This window comes from Macaca nemestrina, chromosome 20 (assembly GCF_043159975.1).
Source record: "Macaca nemestrina isolate mMacNem1 chromosome 20, mMacNem.hap1, whole genome shotgun sequence".
NCBI lineage: Eukaryota > Metazoa > Chordata > Mammalia > Primates > Cercopithecidae > Macaca > Macaca nemestrina.
In genome coordinates this window covers 43,944,961-43,965,091 of record NC_092144.1, presented here as the reverse complement: position 1 = coordinate 43,965,091, position 20,131 = coordinate 43,944,961, and the positions used below count along the sequence as shown (strand labels likewise).

At 55.6% G+C, this 20,131-nt stretch overlaps 1 protein-coding gene across 6 annotated transcripts in view; it reads right to left on the bottom strand.

The window, feature by feature from the left end:
- Window positions 1–20,131, bottom strand: part of WTI (WT1 interacting protein) — an 82,252-nt gene that overhangs the window by 55,413 nt on the left and 6,708 nt on the right. For 5 of the 6 annotated variants that reach the window (XR_011617406.1, XM_071086256.1, XM_071086257.1 and 2 more), the window contains exons 2-7: window positions 16,989–17,090; window positions 14,862–14,929; window positions 14,639–14,701; window positions 14,346–14,476; window positions 13,107–13,158; window positions 11,661–11,729 (exon numbers count right to left, since the gene is read on the bottom strand). Coding sequence is in view for 5 of the 6 variants with exons in the window: in XM_071086256.1 (XP_070942357.1) it covers window positions 11,661–11,729; window positions 13,107–13,158; window positions 14,346–14,476; window positions 14,639–14,701; window positions 14,862–14,929; window positions 16,989–17,090 (485 nt within the window). In the remaining variant the exon portion in view is untranslated. Of the gene's footprint in view, window positions 1–6,475; window positions 7,660–11,660; window positions 11,730–13,106; window positions 13,159–14,345; window positions 14,477–14,638; window positions 14,702–14,861; window positions 14,930–16,988; window positions 17,091–20,131 lie in introns of those variants that run through there. The other variant, XM_011765285.3, reaches the window with a different exon arrangement.

Here is a 20,131-nt window from a genome sequence, read left to right as displayed (position 1 = left end):
ACCTCACAGGCCGGGTGCAGCGGCTCACACCTACAATCCTAGCACTTTGGGAGGCTGAGGCAGGCAGATCACTTAAGGTCAGGAGTTAGAGACCAGCCTGGCCAACACGATGAAACCCCATCTCCACTAAAAATATAAAAAATTAGCTGGGCGTGATAGCGCGTGCCTGTAATCCCAGCTACTCGGGAGGCTGAGGCCAGAGAGTCACTTGAACCCGGGAGGCCAAGGCTGTAGTGAGCTGAGATTCTGCCACTGAACCCCAGCCTGGGTGACAAAGCAAGACTCCATCTCAGAAAAAAAAAAAAAAAAAAAAGTCCCACCTCACACTAACAAAGAGAATGAGGAGGGATCCTTAGAGGACCTGAGATTTCAACCACATGGAGCAGGAGGAAGATGCTGTGACTGAAACGGAGCTTGGTGGGTCTCAGGGGAAGGTGCTCCAAGGTGGAGTCAGGACGGGGAAACCTATTTGCTCCTCAATCCCCTACAGAGGCTGGGAATCAGGCTCTGCTCCAGGGGATGTGTAGGACCAGGACGGGAGGCTGAGGCCATAGGATGGATTAAAATCTGTGCATCTCTTATCATCTTCAGCAGGGAGCTCGGGCTTCCTCTGTGACATAACCCAACAGCATCTGCCATCACCACCACCAGGAACAATAGCATCCGCCTAGTCCAAGTCTATAATGCAGCGGCTCACTCTCTACCCCACCCCCCAAGCAAAAGCCCATCTGCTGACAGGCACTGTCCCAGACACCAGGGCTCCCCTCCAGGTCTCCAGCTCCCTGGTGATAAGACTGACAGACAAAACTAATGGAATCTGGTACCTAGAAGAGGATGAGAAGGATCCCCATGAACCCTAGAGAAGACAAGGGGATGTGACCGGGCAGACCCTCAGGAGGCACAAGACACAGATTCAACTGGCATCCAAAGGGGACAGCCAGCAATTTTTATTTATTATTATTTTTTTTTAGTTTATGTTTGTTTGTGATTGTAACATTTTCTTTTGGACATCAAACACTGCACCCAAATATGAGCCATTCATCTTAAGACAACTGCTTTTGTCCTAAGAATCCTGTTCTGATGTTTACAATTAACTCTGGACAACGTAAAACTTATTAGTGGCACTGCTGTCTAATAATCAAATATTTCATTATAGGCCAAATGCAATTATTAAACGAAAAGAGCAAATTTCCCCCCCCCCCCCTTTCTTACCTTCAAACCAAACCAAAAAGGTAGTTTTCACATGGAAAGAGCACCTACTTCAGGGAGACTGAATTTTTAACCAGTTATATTTTTATTTAATTTAATTAATTAATTTATTTATTTATTTTTGAGATAGTGTCTAGCTCTGTTACCCAGGCTGGAGTGCAGTGGCGTGATCTCGGCTCACTGCAACCTCCGCCTCCCCGGTTCAAGCGATTCTCATGCCTCAGCCTCCCCAGTAGCTGGGACTACAGGTGCCCACCACCACACCTGGCTAGTTTTTATATTTTTAGTAGAGATGGGGTTTCACCATGTTGGCCAGGCTGGTCTGGAACTCCTGGCCACGGCCTCCCAAAGTGCTGGGATTACAGGCATGAGCCACTGTGCCTGGCTGTTAACTAGTTTTATTAAACCCTACAAGCTCTAAAACATGAGACAAGGCTTTCCAGAGTAAATGGGATGATAAAAAGGTAAAATTCCCTGGAAGTCCGTTTTCACCAACTTGCAAAAAGTGGAAGAGCTGATTTCTTTCTGTTTATTCTTTAAAAGGTTCGGCCTGCACCTTCAGTACACACTGTGGAAGGACAGCCCCATAGTCACAGGGGCTGTTCAGGAACAGCGCTTCCCAGTCATCCAATCCACAGCCAGGAATCTCGACAAGCAGCAAAAGAAAAGTCACTCATCACCTACAAGAAGGATCCGTGAGAGACACAGCCAACTTCTCACCAGAAACCATGAGCGTCTGAACACACGGAGGGCACGTTCAGAGTGCAGAAGAGAAAGGGAACTAGGCTGGGCAAGCTGATGGCAGGGTGGTCCAGGAACGGGCTGGGACTCCCAGCCCCCATCTGTTCTCAGGGACAAGTCCTGGCTGAGATCCACGCAGCTCAGGAAGGTGGCGACCCCAGGCCATGGGCCTCGCTGAGGATGCCTGGAAATCTTCATCAGCCCGGCTGGCTCAGGTGGAGATGGAGGCTCCAGGACAATGTGGGATGGGAGGAGGGTGAGTAAATACCAGGCCTGGTCCTGCACCTCTCCCTGGCCTCCAGCCTGCAGCCCACCCTATAACCCTTCCTCAGCAGGGCTGACAATGGACGGGGGCATGGATGTCCCAGGTGCTGTCAGAGAAGAGGGTGAGCCAGCTGTGTCCTGAGTGCCTGTGACAGGTCCCAGTGGCAGGAACTTCAGGTAGGGAGGAAGAGATCCCACACAGTCCTTTCACCATGGCAGGGCAGGTGTGTGACACGGACGGGTTCCCGTGCGCAGCGTGGAGGGGAGTGCGCGCTGGGTATAGGACAATGGGCGTGGCAGGTGAGGGGAGGCACAGGTGGGTGGGTGTGACAGGCACACAACCACCACTGCTGAGCACCTCCCTACAAAGTGCCAGGGGGCCAGGTCTACCAGTCCTGAGGGTCCACAGGGGGCCTGGAATCCCTGGGGAATCCTTGGGCCCTGTGCCCTCCTGGCAGCCCTGTGACACATGCCCCAGGCCTGGAAGGGTGGCGCAGCAATGCCCTCAGGGTCGGAGAAGCGGGTGGAAGGACAGGAGCTGCGTCTACCCTCCTCCTGAGTTTCCTGTGCTCTCCAGGATCCCAGGCCATCCTGGGGTATCCGGCCAGGGACTGGAGACCTGGGGAGGGCCTGGGCCTGAGACAGGTGAGTTTCTTCTGCCACCTCAGGCCTCAGCGCCCCTCCCATCTTTGAGCCCCCACCCAGGCTGGCTCCCAGAATCCCCCACCGTTCCCATGAAATGTGTGCACATGCCCCTCTCCCAGGTCCCCACCAGTCTCTAGGGTGCACGCCTACCATGGGGGGAGTGGGAGCAAAGCCTCCAGAGCTGGGCTGGGTGGAGGCTTCAGGTGGCCCTGGTGCTCCCCACTCTCCCAGACCTGTTCTTGATCCCCACCCCAAGGCTCTCCTGGGCCCCATAGGCTGAGGCTACTCCTAACCCTACAGCCAGCAACGCCCTCACCCCTCCCGAGTGCGGCACTGGAAGTCCCTGCTGGCCTCCTGGCTAGGTGAGGGCTGCCAGACATGGAGGAGACAGGACCCCATGATCGGAAGGGGACTTCTCTCGGCCTCTGCTCATGGAGCTGGAGACCAGCCTCAGGGTGGGGCTGGGTGGGAGGGGTGAGCACAGCTGCACCCCACCCCGCTCACCCCAAACCCCAGTCACCCTCTGACCCACACTGCTCTCCACGCTTCTGCCCAGCCCTGCCCAGGTCCCATATATCCTGCCCAGTGGCCCCTCCCCACCCACCCCCCAGAGCAGGTCCACTTGGGGTTGTCATGGTACCTGCAGCTCCGCAAGCTGACATCTGTGCTTCCCATCTCAGCAGGGGCAGGGAGCCCGGATGAAGAAAGAATAAGGGCAGAGGGCACCCCATGCCTAAGACCCACCCACCCCGGGACCCTTCCAGAGGCCATCATAAGGCCCACACACACACAGACACACACACAATTACAGCCCACAGTCTGGTCATTTGCAGGAGGTGAACCTTCTCCACTTGAGGGTCAGGCCTCAGTGGGGTCACTGAGAACCCACCAAATCTTCCCACATCACCTGGCTTCAGGGCAGCCTGCCTGCCAGGAAGGGCAGGGAGAACCCCGGACTCTGTTGGTCTCGCTCCAGTTCAATCCCTCTCTCCCTCTCTCTCCCTGCCGCTTATCCTGTCTCCGTATCTTTCCCCCTCGTTCTCGGAGACAGCCTCCCTCTCATACAACAGGTGTCTTTCCCACTCCACCTCCCACCATGTCTCCCAATGTCTCTCATTCATTTTCTGAAATAATCCCTTTCACACATGACTTTCTCCATCTCTCTCATTGATACACACACTCTCCCCCCATCCCTGCCTCTCTCTCTCTCTCTCTCTCACACACACACACACACACACACACACATACACAGAGGCAGACTCAGCCCTTCAGGGTCTATGCCCTGAGCTAAGCCCCGCTGAGAGGCAGGCTTGTCTGGGGATTGCAGGGAGCACTCATGCCCACATGGGATGTGCCCGTGTGGACAGCGCTTGGCCCTGTATGTACCCACTGTGGATCCTTCACTGGGCAACCAGGCTGGGCTTGGACCAGTGCAGGTGGAACTAAGCCAAGACTCTGAAGGCCAGGGCAGGGTCAGCTCCAGCCTCAGCATTCACCCTAAACCAGGCGCTGTAGAAAGGAGCATGAGCCACTAGGCGGGCCCAGGCTGGAGAGCTCACCGCCTAGCAGGGATGGATGGCAGGAGACTTGCCACTCAGACCAGGGAAGGATGACAGGGACCCCAGGCACAGGCGCAGGTGTCAGCAGAGACCACACCACTGGGGGTCCCCTAGAGCAGGTGGGGGGTGGCACCCAGGGTTGGAGGGTCACAGGCCACTGGCATGGCTTAGCCCGGTTCTCACAGGGCATCCTCCATCTCTATAACCATGGAGTCAATGTCACCACTGGGCATGAAATGGAGACGCTGCTGTTGGCAAATGAGCTTGGAGAGCCGGGGCCAAGACTTGTGGGTGTCAAGTGAGGTGTCACAACTGGGGCCTGACTTCACAGTGGCCGAGACGAGAAGGCTGAGGAGGAGGAAACCCGGGAGAGAGTGGCTCCGGCGGAGGGAACTGCAGTGCACACCTCCGGGGGAGGAAGTGGAGCGGCAGCCACCAGCCCTGGCAACGCGGGGCCCAGGGACCCAGAGAGAAAGGCAGAGTGTGGCCTAGTGAGGCCACTGCCCTTCGCTTGGCTGTCACCTTTGACAAAGCGGGTACTTTGGGTGGGGTTGGGGGGACTCCAAGCTGTTATGACTCAGGCCAGCTGGCAGGAGCGTGCATGGTGACCGGGATGGAGCAGGGTTCACTGAGGCAACCGCATGGATGTAAGAGCAGGGTCCACCATGGCACACGCAGAGAAAGGGGAGGAGAAGGACTGGGTTGGCAACAAGGAGAAACCCGGCTCAAAGCAGGTTTGAGGGAGAAAGCGGAGAGGACAGTTCAGAGAACAGCTTTGCAACTGACCAGTTCAAAGGGAAAGCAGCCCAGGTCAAGCGCAGTAGCTCACGCCTGTAATCCCAACACTCTGGGAGGCCAAGGTGGGCTCGCTTGAGGTCAGGAGCTTGAGACCAACCTGGCCAACATGCTGAAACCCTGTCTCGACTAAAAATACAAAAAGTAAGGCCGGGCACGGGGACTCATGCCTATAATCCCAGAACTTTGGGAGGTCGAGGTGGATGGCTCGCTTGAGGCCAGGAGTTCCAGACCAGTCTGGCCAACATGGTGAAATCCTGACTCTACTAAAAGTACAAAAACTAGCCAGGCATGGTGGTGCATGCTTGTAATTCCAGCTACCTGGGAGGCTGAGGCAGGAGAATTGCTGAATGTGGGAGGCGGAGGTTGCAGTGAGCCAGGATCATGGCACTGCACTGCAGCCTGGGTGACACAGCAAGACTGTCTTAAAAAAAAAAAAAAAAAAATAGCTGGGCGTCATGGTGCACACCTGTAGTCCCAGCTACTCAGGAGGCTGAGACATGAGAATTACTTGGGACAATTAATTGGGAGGCAGAGGTTGCAATAGGCCCAGATCGTGCCAATGCACTCCAGCCTGGGTGACAGTGCAACACTCCGTCTAAAAAATAAAATAAATATATAAATTTTAAAAAGCAGCTCAGCTCACAGGGAAGAGACAGCCAGCATCGGAGCCTCCATATCTTGACTTTACTCTCTGGCCCCACTGGGATTACCTCCTCCAGGAAGTGGCCCCTGGTCCCGCTGAAAGCCCCACTCTGAGATGCAGCACTCTCCACGCTGTGGAAGTCCCTGGTGAAGGATCCCTGACCGTCCCTGTACTTGCCGGCTCAGTCCACCAGGAGGCGCCCGCGCCATGCCTCGGCCCTGCTGGACTCTGGGGCCGCCACTTCCCTGCGGGCGCCTCCTGGTGTTCCCTTGGGCTCGGCCTGTACAGCCCAGCTGGTTCCGGGCGCCTGGCCCAGCCCCGCGGGTGATTCACTGGCCTCGCACCTGAAGGTGTGGGAGGAAGGAGAGAGCAGCAGCCAAGAGGCGGGTCCAGGCTCTCCCAGAAGCCAGCGACTTCAGTCCAAACGTCCCCTGAACCCGCAGAGATTCCACATCAGGACCAGGCTCCCCCACGTCCAGACCCCACATTCCCGTCAGTGTGTCCCAGGGAGCACGGAGGGACCGCCACACTGCATTTCATGGGGCGACTGCCCTCAACACCCCTACACACACAGAACCCCACACTACCCTAAAGTCTGAAAGGCGGACACGCAATCGAGGTTTTAGAGGAATTTATACAAAAGTCCTGAAACCACAAGGTTCTTACCACCTGAAAACCAGCTCCACGACAGACAAATTAGACACTTGTGAGTTTGCTGGAATTTGCTTTAAAAATAACAAGGCTGGTCCAAGATCTTAGAAGAAAATTATATTCTTTTAAAGAAAATGAAAATATCCTCAAGGGAAAAACTTAATTTAAGTCAAATCCTGTCCTTTTGTCTTGGAACCCCGTGCCCCGCGCGCAAACACAGGCTTTCCTGCAGCGCGGCCAGGGCGCCCCCGTCGTCGCTCCTGAGCGATACCCGGGGCTGCAGCCGCACGGGGTATTTTCCCGGGCTGAGCAAGGGAGTGGGGGGTGGGGGGCGCCAAGCTAGGAGCCCTGGAAGAGGGAGCAGGGCAGCAAGTGGGGCCGCAAACACCCATCAAAGTCCCCAGGACCAATTCCCACAGTGACCACGTGGCCACAGGCAGTGCCCTTTGCAGGCCCGCTCCCCAAGGGTGTCATTCCTCACCCCCTCCCGGGACCCCACCTAAGCCAGGCACCCTCCCACCCACCAGCAAGCACTGCGCTAGGAGACGCAGGAACACCCATGTCCCTGCCAGCCCCGCCTTCCAGACCACACCCTGCGTGGGAGCGCCCTTTGCGGGGGGTGGGGGGGGGTGTCCCCAGGTCCCTGAACAACGGACAGCAGCTCCCGCCCAGGAATGCAGCCGCGTCACCTCGCGCCCCTGACCAGGGCTGGGGCCCTCTCCAGCCTGGTGACCCACGGCCTACTCTGAGGCTGCAGGGCGCAGGGGGCCTCCAAGTGGAAAGCTGGTGATGGGGTGGGTGGGAGGCAGGGCCCGCAGGGAAGTGACTTGAGCAGGCACAGACGGTGAATAAATAGAAGCTTCCACGCGGGGGTCCGGCCCCTGCAGACAGCAGCTCGGTGGGAAGGTGGGATTAGAGGGAGCTCCCCCGACACTGACCGGGGCCACTCACGCAGACCCACCCTCCACACCCACACCCACCCCGGCCCTGGGACGGGTTTTCCCCTGCTCAGAGCTCAGTGACGTGCACAGTGGGTGAGGGAACAGGCCCAGGTTGGAGGCGCCGCAGGTGGCAACGACGACACAGCAGGTGGCCCGCCAGGGGGTAGCAGCGGCGTCCCTCCTCCCCGCTCAGCTGCAGCCCGCAGTCCTAGGGAAGAACACAGCCCCCCAGCCCCAGAGTCAGCAGACAAGCGCACATCATAAGTCATGAGGCGGGACGGGGAGAACCGAAGGGCGGGGCAGAGCCGCAGGGGACCGCATAACAACATAAAGACTCTTCCGCCCGGCACAGGCGCTCACACCTGCAATCCCAGCACTTTGGAAGGCTGAGGCGGCTGGATCACCGCCTCGGTCGGAGTTCGAGACCAGCCTAGCCAACATGGTGAAACCCTGTCTCTACTAAAAATACAAAATTAGCCGAGCATAGTGGCACATGCCTGTAATCCCAGCTACTTGGGAGGCTGAGGCTGAAGAATCGCTTGAACCCGGGAGGTGGAGGTTGCAGAGAGCAGAGGGCCTGACATTGCATTCCAGCCTGAGTGACAACAGCAAAACTCTGTCTCAAAAAAAAAAAAAAAAAAAAGACTCTTCTTCTGCCAGAGGGGGGATAGGAAGCCCGGCGTGGAGCACTGGGGACTGGAGCTGCCTCTCAAGCATCCAAGAGGAAGTCACTGGATATAAGTCAGACTATGGGGAGAGGACTAGGCAGTCAACGTGGGTGTCAGCATAAAAACCTGATGGTTTGGGTGTGTTTTGTTTATTCGTTTGTTGTTTATTGTTTGTTTGAGACAGGGTCTCTCACTGTCGCCCAGGCTGGAATGCAGTGTCTGGATCCCGGCTCACTGCAGCCTCGAGCTCCAGGGCTCAAGTGATCCTCCCACCTCAGCCTCCTGAGTAGCTGGGACCACCGGCGCACCCCGCCACACCCTGTGAATTTTGCTTATTTTTTGTAGTGATGGGGTTTCACGTTGCTCAGGCTGGTCTAGAACTCCTGACCTCAAGCTATCCTTCGCCTCAGCCTCCCAAAATGCTGGGATTACAGGCATGAGCCACTGTGCCTGGCCTGTTTTTTATTAGACAAGGTCTCACTCTGTCACCCAGGCTGGAGTGCAGTGGTGCGATCTCAGCTCACTGCAGCCTCAAACTTCTGGGCTCAAGCAATCCTCCCACCTCAGCCTCCCAAGTAGCTGGGACTACAGACACGTGCCACCATGCCCGGATAATTTTTGTCCCTTCTATTTTGTAGAGATGGCATCTTGCCATGCTGATCTGGCTGATCTTGAACCCTTGGCTTCATAACCATCCTCCCACCTCAGCCTCCCAAAGTGCTGGGATTGCAGGTGTGAGCCACTGCGCCCAGCCAAACGTGATGGTTTTTAAATACAAAACAGCAGACCACCTCTTCCAGGGAGTGCAGACCACTGGAAAAGAGAAGAGGGCAAGCAGCAGAACCTTCCATGAGGAGGTAGGAAGAGAAGAGGCCTGGGCTGGGGAGATTCCAGGAGAAACGAAAGTGAAGAAAACCAAAACCCGGCAGCCCCAAGGGCAAAGTGAAGCAAGTGCAGGGAGAGGAGGGAGCGGCCCTGTGCTCCAAGCTGCTGGGGGGCCCGGAAGGAAGTGTCCACCAGTTCCCGCCACACAGGGGTCCCTGGAGCAGAGCGGAGGGAGGAATGCCACCCCCAGGTGGTCTGAAGAGGCAGTGGTGAGTAGACCTGGAGACACCAGGGGAAGCAGGGGGCTGGCTTCACGTCCCTTATCTCACTGTTTTTACCTTTGCGAGCTTGGGGCTGGAATGCTGGCAGCTTTGCCCCGTTATCCAGAGCCCCTGACACCACCACCTGGCCCGCCCTGCGTGGGGAAGGGAGCTGGACTGCCACAGTGGCACCACCTCACTCCTTTCCCTGGTCTCTCGCCTGTCCTACCACAGGCCACCGGCTGGGCCTTGCACACCAGGCCAGGGAGGAGTGCGGGGTCCCAGAGGTATCAATCCCCATCCAGCAGCCTCATCGCAGCACAGCAGCACCACCAGCCGCCTGCCCTGCTCTGACTCTCAGGGTGGACCTTTGGCTGTGCTCGGTACTGGACAATCCCCAGGCAGCACAGTCCACAGGACAGCCCAGCAGGTAGAGGGATGCGGAGGTCCTGTTAGTGCTGGAGGGGAGCCCTGGCCCCTCTGCAGACTATCTGTTCCTCGTCCTCCCTCCTGGGTCCCCTGGCACGATCAGTGCTCCCATGGGGCCACTCGCCTGCACCCAGGAGACCTTGTCACCCAAGGGGATCCCTGATTGCTACTGCAGATTCCCGCTGCCACTTGCTCTGCTCTTGCTGGGGCGCGGTCGCCGGCAGCCTCCTGGTTCTCCTGCCCAGGCCTCCTCGGCCTCCCTCTGTGGCCACTTCGCCTGTGTGTGTCCTTAAGTGGTGGTGCTCCTTGAGCTATCCTGACCCCCATTCCTTCTTTTCCAACTCACCCTGGAAGACCCCATATGCTCCCTGGCTTCAGCTGCCGTCCCTGCGTCCATCACGGGACCCTTGCTTCCCGCCAGAACAGAGGAACAGAAATTGGATTTCCCCTCCCACCTTCAACAACGAGAACAACAGGCTAAAGAGATGACAGTGACTCTCAGACCCCGGACAACAGACCAGGGAGGCCCATCATCTCTCAGAGAGGGGAAACCCAGCAGGTACACCCCACACCGCCCGACTGACCGCCTGGAGACTGCTCCGGCTGCCCAGGGGAGCCCCGTGGTCTCCTTGAGTTGAGAATCTGGGGAGGCCAAGGCAACTGGAATTCCCAGGGCCAGGATTCAGAGAAGAAGGTCTGGTGCGGTGGCTCACGCCTGTAATCCCAGCACTTTGGGAGGCCAAGGTGGGTGGATCGCTTGAAGTCAGGAGCTTGAAACCAGCCAGCACAGCCAACATGGTAAAACCCTGACTCTACTAAAAACACAAAAACTAGCTGGGCATGGTGGCGGGCGCCTGTAGTCCCAACTGCTCGGGAGGGTGAGGCAGGAGAATTGCTTGAACCCAGGAGGCAGAGCTTGCAGTGAGCTGAGATGGCGCCACTGCACTCCAGCCTGGGCAACAGAGTGAGACTCATTTCAAAAAAAAAAGAAAAAGATTCAGAGGAGAGAGCGCCACACATCAGTGACCCCAAATTCCCACAGCTGTCTGCAGGGTCGTTGAACCCCCGTCCACTTACAGGTCTACTGGACATCTCCAGCTACCAAAAATGAGAGCGTCTCATCCCCTCTTCCCCCGCCCTCACTCTTTGCCGGGGTTCTCATGAATACCTCCCAATCCCCAACCCTCAACCCCCCACATCCAGACACTCACCAAATCCAGTCCTTTCTATGGCCTGACCATCACTTCCCTGAACCCCGGCCCCCAACCCTGACCCCTCCAGCTGCTCAGGGAGCACCTACCTTCACTCCCTCCCCCAATTCACTCTCTGCAGGGCAGGAAACGGATAGATAGAATGGGGTAGACGCCATAAAATAGGTGAGGCCATCGCGGTGGCTCACGTTGTGGTCCCAGCACTTCGGGAGGCCAAGGCAGGTGGATCGCTTGAGCCCAGGAGTTTACCCCATCTCTAATTGAAAATAACAAAATTAGCTGAATGTGATGGCGCAAGCCTGTGGTGGTAACCACTCAGGAGGCTGAGGTAAGAAGATAGCTTGAGCCCAGGAGGTTGAGGCTCCAGTCTGGGCAACAGAGTGAGATCTTGTTTCCAATATATATAAACAAAAAAAAAATTTTTTTTTTTGACACAGAGTCTCACTCTTGTTGCCCCGGCTGGAGTGCAATGGCATGATCTTGGCTCACTGCAACCTCTGCCTCCTGGGTTCAAGTGATTCTCCTACCTCAGCCTCCCGAGTAGCTGGGACTACAGGCGCCTGCCACCATGCCTGGCTAATTTTTGTATTTTTAGTAGAGACAGGGTTTCACCATGTTGGCCAGGCTGGTCTCAAACTCCTGATCTCAGTTGATCCGCCCACCTCGGCCTCCCAAAGTGCTGGGATTATAGGTGTGAACCACCACACCCGGCAAAACTAAAATTTTGATAAGGTGAGCCCACAGAACACCCGGAGAGGAGAGCCGCGTGGAAGGAGGCCCACCCCAGCTGCCAGCCTCCTGGGGGCCCAGGCTCACCTCACAGTGGTAACATGCCACGTGGTAGTCTCTGTCCATGGACACCACACGGATGGTTGTCTCACAGCCCTGGAGGAAGAGACGGAGTTCACACATGATGAGCATGCGGGGACTGGAGGCAAAATGCAGGAGTGTACACTTCCACATACCATGCTCCTGTCCCAGCTGAGGTGCATGCCCGCCCCAGAGAGCACAGCCGCGATGCTTCTGTGGGGCGGGACAGGCACCAGCAGGTGCATACACACGGACACACATGGGCCTCAGGCGTCCTCTGTGGCCACAGCCCGCAGCACACACAAAGGCCCACAAGAGGGTCATGTGGGTGTCAATGGATGTGGACATTATTTTCACCTCATTGCTTCTTTTTTTCTTTCTTCTTTTTTTTTATTGAGACAGTGTTGCTTTGTTGCCCAGGCTAGAGTGCAGTGGCGCGATCTTGGCTCACTGCCAGTTCTACCTCCCAGGTTCACGCCATTCTCCTGCCTCAGCCTCCCGAGTAACTGGGACTATAGGCACCCGTCACCACACCTGGCTAATTTTTTCTATTTTTAGTACAGACGAGGTTTCACTGTGTTAGCCAGGATGATCTCGATCTCCTGACTTCGTGATCCACCCACCTCAGCCTCCCAAAATGCTGGGATTACAGGCGTGAGCCACCGCGCCCTTTTTTTTTTTTTTTTTTTTTTTCAGAGACAGAGTCTCTCTCTGTTGCCCATGCTGGAGTGCAGTGGTGCAATCACGGCTCACTGCGGCCTCAAACTCCTGGGCTCAAGCAATCCTCCTGCCTTAGCCTCCCAAGTAGCTGGGACTACAGGCAGGCACAACCATACCCAGCTAATTTGTTATTTCTTTGTAGAGATGGGGTCTCACTAGGCGGCCCAGGCTGGTCTCAAACTCCTGGCTTCAAGCAATCATCCCACCTCGCCCTCCCAAAGTGCTGGATTACAGGCGTGGGCTGCTATGCCTGGCCTGTTTTCACTTCCTTGGAGTCTCAAAAGGGCACTGCCAGTCCTGCTTCGCCAGGCACACCAGCCTGGGACAGAGCCAGCACTGTGGGAAGACCCCAGGCCAGAAGAGCTGCGGCACCCACGGGGGGCTCCCACACAGACCACGTCCATCTCTCATCTGCTCCCCCAGCACCCCCACCTCAGCCTGCAGAGCTGAGAAGACCCAGGGAACAGCCCTTCCGTCAATGGAGAGTGGAGCGGAGGCTGGCAGTGGGGCAGCCAAGCAGCAGGGCCCACCACCTTCCTCCACCTCGTGCGAGGAGACAGCTGTACCCTACATGCACAAGCACGACACACACCCCTCAGTCCTGAAGGACCTGCAGAGAAGCACCTGCTCATCCCTCCCACTGTGGCCCAAGACCTGGGCTAGACCCAGGCTGGACAGGGCAGCAGCCGGCTGGGCCAGGCACCTGATCATCTCTGGGTGAGTGGCTCCTACCTGTGCAGGGAGGATAGGACGGGCACAGGAGGCGCATTTTGGTGCAAAAACCCTAGAGAAATAAAGGAAACCAGAAGTGATCAGCTGAGTGACCAGAGGCCAAGGGCACAAGGACAGGGGCACCAACAGGAATCCCCTGATGTGGCCCAAGAGGCCGTGTCTCCCTGTGAGCACACCTCGGGGCAGACAAGGAACAGCTTCCGCCATGCCTTCCCGTACTGGCCTCTTCATTTTTTTTTTTTAAACAGAAATGGGGTCTCGCTATATTGCCCAGGCTGGTCTCAAACTCCTGGGTTGAAGCAATCCAGGATTGCTTGGCCTCCCAAAGTGCTGGGATTACAGGCATGAGCCACCACGCCCGGTCCTGGCCTCTTATCTGACTGCCCATTTCATCTCCACCCAATCACCTCCTCCAGGATGGCTTCGGGTTCTGCTCTGCCATCCACCCCCATGTTTCCTGTGAGTTCCCTTCTCCTTAATGTCCAGGTCGGGGGCACCGCTAGCTAGGACCACTGTGAGACCCGGCTTCACTCTGAGTACCAGGGACCTCTGCCCAGGACTCCAATCCCATGCAAGGCCCTGCTCAGAACCAGAGCTCCCAGGAATAAACCTGGAGTCACAGTAGGAGGAAACAGATCGGGGATCAGACAGGCAGGAGGAGGGGGCTGCAGAGACCCCAATCCCCTGCCCCAGCCGGAAGAGGCCTGGCCTGGCAGGGGATAGAGGGGAGGAGCGGGAGAGACGGTAGATACTGCAGCCAGGAGGGTCCCCTGTGCCAGGAGTAGAGAAGCACACAGGCTACGACAGGGAGAGAAGAGGGAAGGAAAAGACAGCTGGTGGCCGGACCACCGGGAGAGGGGATGCAGACAGAGACGGGAGAGGGGATGCAGGCAGAGACGGGAGAGGGGGTGCAGGCAGAGACGGGAGAGGGGATGCAGGCAGAGACGGGAGAGGGGATGCAGGCAGAGATGGGAGAGGGGATGCAGGCAGAGACGGGAGAGGGGATGCAGGCAGAGACGGGAGAGGGGATGCAGGCAGAGACGGGAGAGGGGATGCAGGCAGAGACGGGAGAGGGGATGCAGGCAGAGACACATGCCTTACCCAAGCCTAGGTGCACAAGGGGAGGCAGAAGGCAAAAGGCCAAGAATGAAGGGCAGTCAGTCTGGTGGGAAAAATGCTTCCAGGGGAGCCAGAGAGGACAGCCCGAGTCCCGCCTGCGCCACAGTGCCAGCCACTCACGTGTGATAGTCTCGCACGCAGTAGATGTTGTTCTCCACGTCCACGGTGAAGGGAACCCCGTCCAGGCATTCATTGCACACGGAGCACCGGAAGCAGCCTGGGTGGTAGGACTTGCCCAGGGCCTGCAGGATCTGTGGGCGGGGCAGAGGGGTCAGCGCGGGCAGGAGGCTCAGTGCCGCCCTGGGAGAGGCTCTGGCTCTGAACCCCTGGCAGGTCTGGAGCAGGGGAGAAGGTGGGGTCCTTAGATTCCGCCCATGTCAGAAGGGCTCCAGGAGGCTGGGGCAGGGGCTCACCATCTCCATGATGAGATGTCCACACACGCTGCACTTGTCGGCCGTCTGCTGGAACCCGGAGTACTGGGAGGGGACACAGGATCCAGGACACGTTGTGTGACAAAGGGGCACTCGCGGCCCAGTTAACACCTGCCTCCTGGCCTCAGGTCTCCACTCGAGTCAGAATGAGGATCGCTGCCCCAGTTCCCACCCCTGGCACCGCCGGGGCACAGCTTGGACTCACCAGGAAGTCCTCCTGGCAGTACACTTTCTCGCCCACGTTGTAGAACGCCTTCCCACGGAGTCGTCTCCCTGCAAGGACAAGGGTTGAGAGGGGTCCCTGGAATGCTGGAGACCAGGGATGGAGCTGCGCTTCCAGCTCTCAGCACCCTCCTCCAACAGATGAGACACTGGGTTATGGGTGGTTTTCTAGGTTGTTGTTGTTATAATAACAAAATTTCAGAAAAAAATTAAAGAGAACATACTGTCGATAGAATTACTGCAAAAGGTTGCCAAACCAAATATATGAAGAAATATTTTACTAATGTAAATACATGTGTTGGTTAATAAACACATTCACTTTAAGATCAGTTGAACTCAGAGCAAATTTTCGAGAATGAATCTTTTTTTTTTTTTTTTGAGACAGAGTCTCACTGTGTTGCCCAGGCTGGAGTGCAGTGGCACGATCTTGGCTCACTGCAGCCTCCGCCTCCTGGGTTCAAGCGATTCTCCTGACTCAGTCTCCCAAGTAGCTGGGACTACAGGGGCCCACCACCACGCCCGGCTAATTTTTTGTTTTTTTTTTTTTTTTTTTTTTTTAGTAGAGACGGGGTTTCACGGTGTTATCCAGGATGGTCTCCATCTCCTGACCTCGTGATCCACCCGCCTCTGCCTCCCAAAGTGCCGGATTACAGGCGTGTGCCACCACGCCCGGCCTAACCAATGCATTTTTATATTCTAGCAACAAACAATTGGAAAATAAACTCACAAGTTTTTTTTTTTTTTTTTGAGATAAGGTCTCACCGTCACCTGGGGGCTGGAGTGCAGTGGTGCAGTCATAGTTCACTGCAGCTCTGACCTCCAGGACTCAAGGCATCCACCCATCTCAGCTCCCTGACTAGCTGGGACTATAGGCACACACTACCATACCCAGCTACTTTTTCTTTTCTTTTACTTTTTTCTTTTTTTTTTTTTTTGCTATGGAGTTTAGCTCTTGTTGCCCAGGAGAGGTGGCTCACACCTGTAATCCCAGCACTGTGGGAGGCTGAGGCAGGCGGATCACGAGGTCAGGAAAGAGAGACCATCCTGGCCAACATGTGAAATCCCGTCTCACTAAAAAAATACAAAAATTAGCTGGGAGTGGTGGCGCGTGCCTGTAATCCTAGCTACTCGGGAGGCTGAGGCAGGAGAATCGCTTGAACCAGGGAGACGGAGGTTGCAGTGAGCTGAGATTACACCACTACACTCCAGCCTGGCAACAGAGTGAGACTCTGTCTCAAAAAAAAAAAAAAGAAAAGAAAAGAAAAAAGTTATAAAACGTGCAAATAAATAAAAGATGTCTGATTAAGGCAAGGTCTGGAAGAACAGTGGGCAAATCAAGAGTGGAGATTTCTTAGGGTGGTTAGATTATAGTTCCTTTTTTTCATTTTGTAACTTTGTCTAGGTTAAACTATAACACTTAGAGTTTATGTTGGGTGTAAAATTGTGGCCAAAAATAAATTATAGGCCAGGCACAGTGGCTCACACCTGTATGCCCGGCACTTTGAGAAGCTGAAGTAGGCGGATCACTTGAGCTCAAGAGTTTGAGACCAGCCTGGTCAACGTGGTAAAACCCCATCTCTACTTAAAAATACAAAAAAAAAAAAAATTAGCCGAGCATGGTGGCACATGTGCCTGTAATCCCAGCTACTCGGGAGGCTGAGGCAGGAAAATCTCTTGAACCCGGGAGGCAGGAGCTGCCGTGAGCCGAGATCACTCCACTGCATTCCAGCCAGGGCAACAGAGTAAGACTCTGTCTCAACAACAACAACAAAAATAGATTGCAGGAAAAAGAAATATTAGTCGTATGTTCAGACAGGCAGAAGGTCCTTCATGGGATTCTGATGCTGCTTCCAGGCAGCTGGGTGACATCAGTGCCCTGTGTGGCACAGAGGCTCCACAGCTGACGACCGGGGGCAGCCCTGTCCTACCGCCAGCGAAAGGCTCCTCAGTGGTCCCACGCCTCCTCCCCAGACAGAGTCCTCCACAGCCCCGCCTGGGCCAGAGGCGGCTGGTCCATCTGCCTGGACTCAGGTGCAAGGGGGTTTGAGGGGAATGGGGGTGACGTGGCGGGTCCCCTTCACAGAGCTACCCGGGGCACGAGGTTACCTACCACACGAGTCGCAGGTGAAGCAGTCGGTGTGATAAAGACTCCCCATTGCCTGGCACGCCTGCTGGGCTCCGTAGATGCCAAGCCCACACTTGATGCAAATGCCTAGGAGAGGAGAGGAAGGAGAGAGCAAGAGTTAGCGCAACAGCCTATACCACCCAATGGACACCAGGGGTTAGCGCCACAGCCTACACCACACCAACGGACTCCCTGTCTTGACACCGCCCACCCGCCTGACCTTGGGGATGCTAACTTTCCTAGGCCAACATCACTCGATTACTGATGACTGACATGGGCACCATCAGAGTGGCCACGACCCAGGGATTGCCGCTGCTGCTGTCTGAGGATTCAAGGGCTTGGCCAAGCACCTAGTGCAGAGTCGGAGCTAATCAAAACTGTCCATCACAACTGTTCTAATAGATTCTTTTGGTTTTTGATTTATAAATAGGGACAGAGTCTCACTATGTTGCCCAGGCTGGTCTCAAACTCCTGGGTTAAAGCGATCCTCCTGCCTTGGCCTCCAAACGTGCTGGGATTACAGGCATGAACCACTGCACCCAAACAGTTTTAGGCCTTTTAAATTTTTTGGCGGGGGAGGGAGACAGGAGTTCGCTCTGTCCAACAGGCTGGAGTGCAGTGGTGCAATCACAGCTCACTGCAGCCTCAACCTCCTAGGCTCAAGCAGTCCTCCGGCCTCAGCCTCCCAAGTAGGTGGGACTTCCAGCACATGCCATCACACACGGCTAATTTTCTTTTTCTTTTTTTTTTTTTTTTTTTTTTTTTTGAGACGGAGTCTCGCTCTGTCGCCCAGGCTGGAGTGCAGTGGCCGGATCTCAGCTCACTGCAAGCTCCGCCTCCTGGGTTCACGCCATTCTCCGGCCTCAGCCTCCCGAGTAGCTGGGACTACAGGCGCTGCCACCTCGCCCGGCTATTTTTTGTATTTCTTCGTAGAGACGGGGTTTCACCGTGTTAGCCAGGATGGTCTCGATCTCCTGACCTCGTGATCCGCCCATCTCGGCCTCCCAAAGTGCTGGGATTACAGGCTTGAGCCACCGCGCCCGGCCATTTTCTTTTTCTTTTGTGGAGACAGGGTCTTGCTATGTTGCCCAGTTGCCCAGGGTGCGCTCAAGCAATTCCTGGGCTCAAGCGATCCTCCTGCCTGGACTTCCCAAAGTGCTGCAATTACAAGCGTGGGCCACCACACCCAGCCTATCATGGTATCTTTATACCTAGACAGTTGTTAGCCCTTTCACCTATGGCCTGCTCTTGGACTGAGGGAGAATCCTTCCTACTGTTTGTGAACCAAATCCTGTTCTTCAACATGTTTTGTGACCCAGACACAATAATGAAGACCACACGGGCACTCCGGGGCAGTCACCACCCCTCTGCAGCCACTCTCTCCTCCTCTGTACCCCACGGTCCACTTATTCTCTTGGTCAGTCAGCACACAGATGAGTCACATGCCCCTAAGGTCAGGCACCACTCAGTCTGCAATGCACCCGGTCTCTACCCTCAAGAATCCTGCATCGAGTAGAGGAGGGCAAATAACATCAGGCAGAGACGAGTGCTACAGCAAAAAATAAGGCTGATCAACAAAATGCTTGGATGCAAGATTTCTTTTTTTTTTTTTTTTTAAGATGGAGTCTCACTCTGTCACCCAGGCTGGAATGCAGTGGCACAATCTCGGCTCACTGCAACCTCCACCTCCCGGGTTCAAGCGATTCTCCTGCCTCAGTCTCCCGAGTAGCTGAGATTACAGGCGCCCGCCACCACACCTGGCTAATTTTTTTTTTACTTTTAGTAGAGACAGGGTTTTACCATGTTGGCCAGGCTGGTCATGAACTCCTGACCTCAGGTGACTCACCCGCTTTGGCCTCCCAAAGTGCTGGGATTATGGGTGTGAGCCACTGCTCCCAGCCTTTTTTTTTTTTTTTAAAGACAGAGTCTTACTCTGTTGCCCAGGCTGGAGTGCAGTGGTGCAATCATGGCTCACTGCAGCCTTGACATTCTGGGCTCAAGCAATCCTCCCACCTCGGCCTACCAAGAAGCTGAGACCACAGGCAAATACTGCTATGTCCGGCCAAGGATGTGTGATTTTTAAACCGGGGATTCACAGAAGCCTCACTCACAAGGTGATATTTGAGCAAAGGCCTGAAGGAAATAAGGAAGTGGGCTGGGTGCAGTGGCTCACACCTGTAATCCCAGCACTTTGGGAGGCCGAAGCGGGAGGATCACTTGAGCCCAAGAGTTCCAGACCAGAGGCCGGGTGCGGTGGCTCAAGCCTGTAATCCCAGCACTTTGGGAGGCCGAGGTGGGCGGATCACGACGTCAGGAGATCGAGACCATCCTGGCTAACCCGGTGAAACCCCGTCTCTACTAAAAAATACAAAAAAACTAGCTGGGCGAGGTGGCGGGCGCCTGTAGTCCTAGCTGCTCAGGAGGCTGAGGCAGGAGAATGGCGTGAACCTGGGAGGCGGAGCTTGCAGTTAGCTGAGATCCGGCCACTGCACTCCAGCCTGGGCGACAGAGCGAGACTCCGTCTCAAAAAAAAAAAAAAAAAAGAGTTCCAGACCAGCCTGGGTAACACAGTAAGACCTTTATTTCTACAAAAAATTTTTAAAATATCCAGGCATGGTGGCGTGCACCTGTGGTCCCAGTTACTCAGGAGTCTGAGGCAGGAGGATGGCTTGAGCCTGGGAGTTTGAGGCTGCAGTGAGCTATGATCATGCCACTGCACTCCAGCCTGGGTGACAGAGTGAGATGTCTCCAAAAAAAGAAGCCGACGCAGTGGCTCATGCCTGTAATCCCAGCACTTTGGGAGGCCGAGACGGGTGGATCACGAGGTCAGGAGCTCAAGACCAGCCTGGCCAAGATGGTGAAACCCCATCTACTAAAAATACAAAAATTAGCCGGGCGTGGTGGCAGGTACCTGTAATCCCAGCTACTCAGGAGGCTGAGGCAGGAGAATCACTTGAACCTGGGGGGCGGAGGTTGCAGTGAGCTGAGATCGCGCCACTGCACTCCAGCCTGGGTGACAGAGTAAAACTCCGCCTCAAAAAAAAAAAAAAAGCAGACAGACATGAGGGCTGCTGTGCAGGTGCCTGCGATCAGTGGATGGAATCAGGGACCACACCTGTGTACTCAGC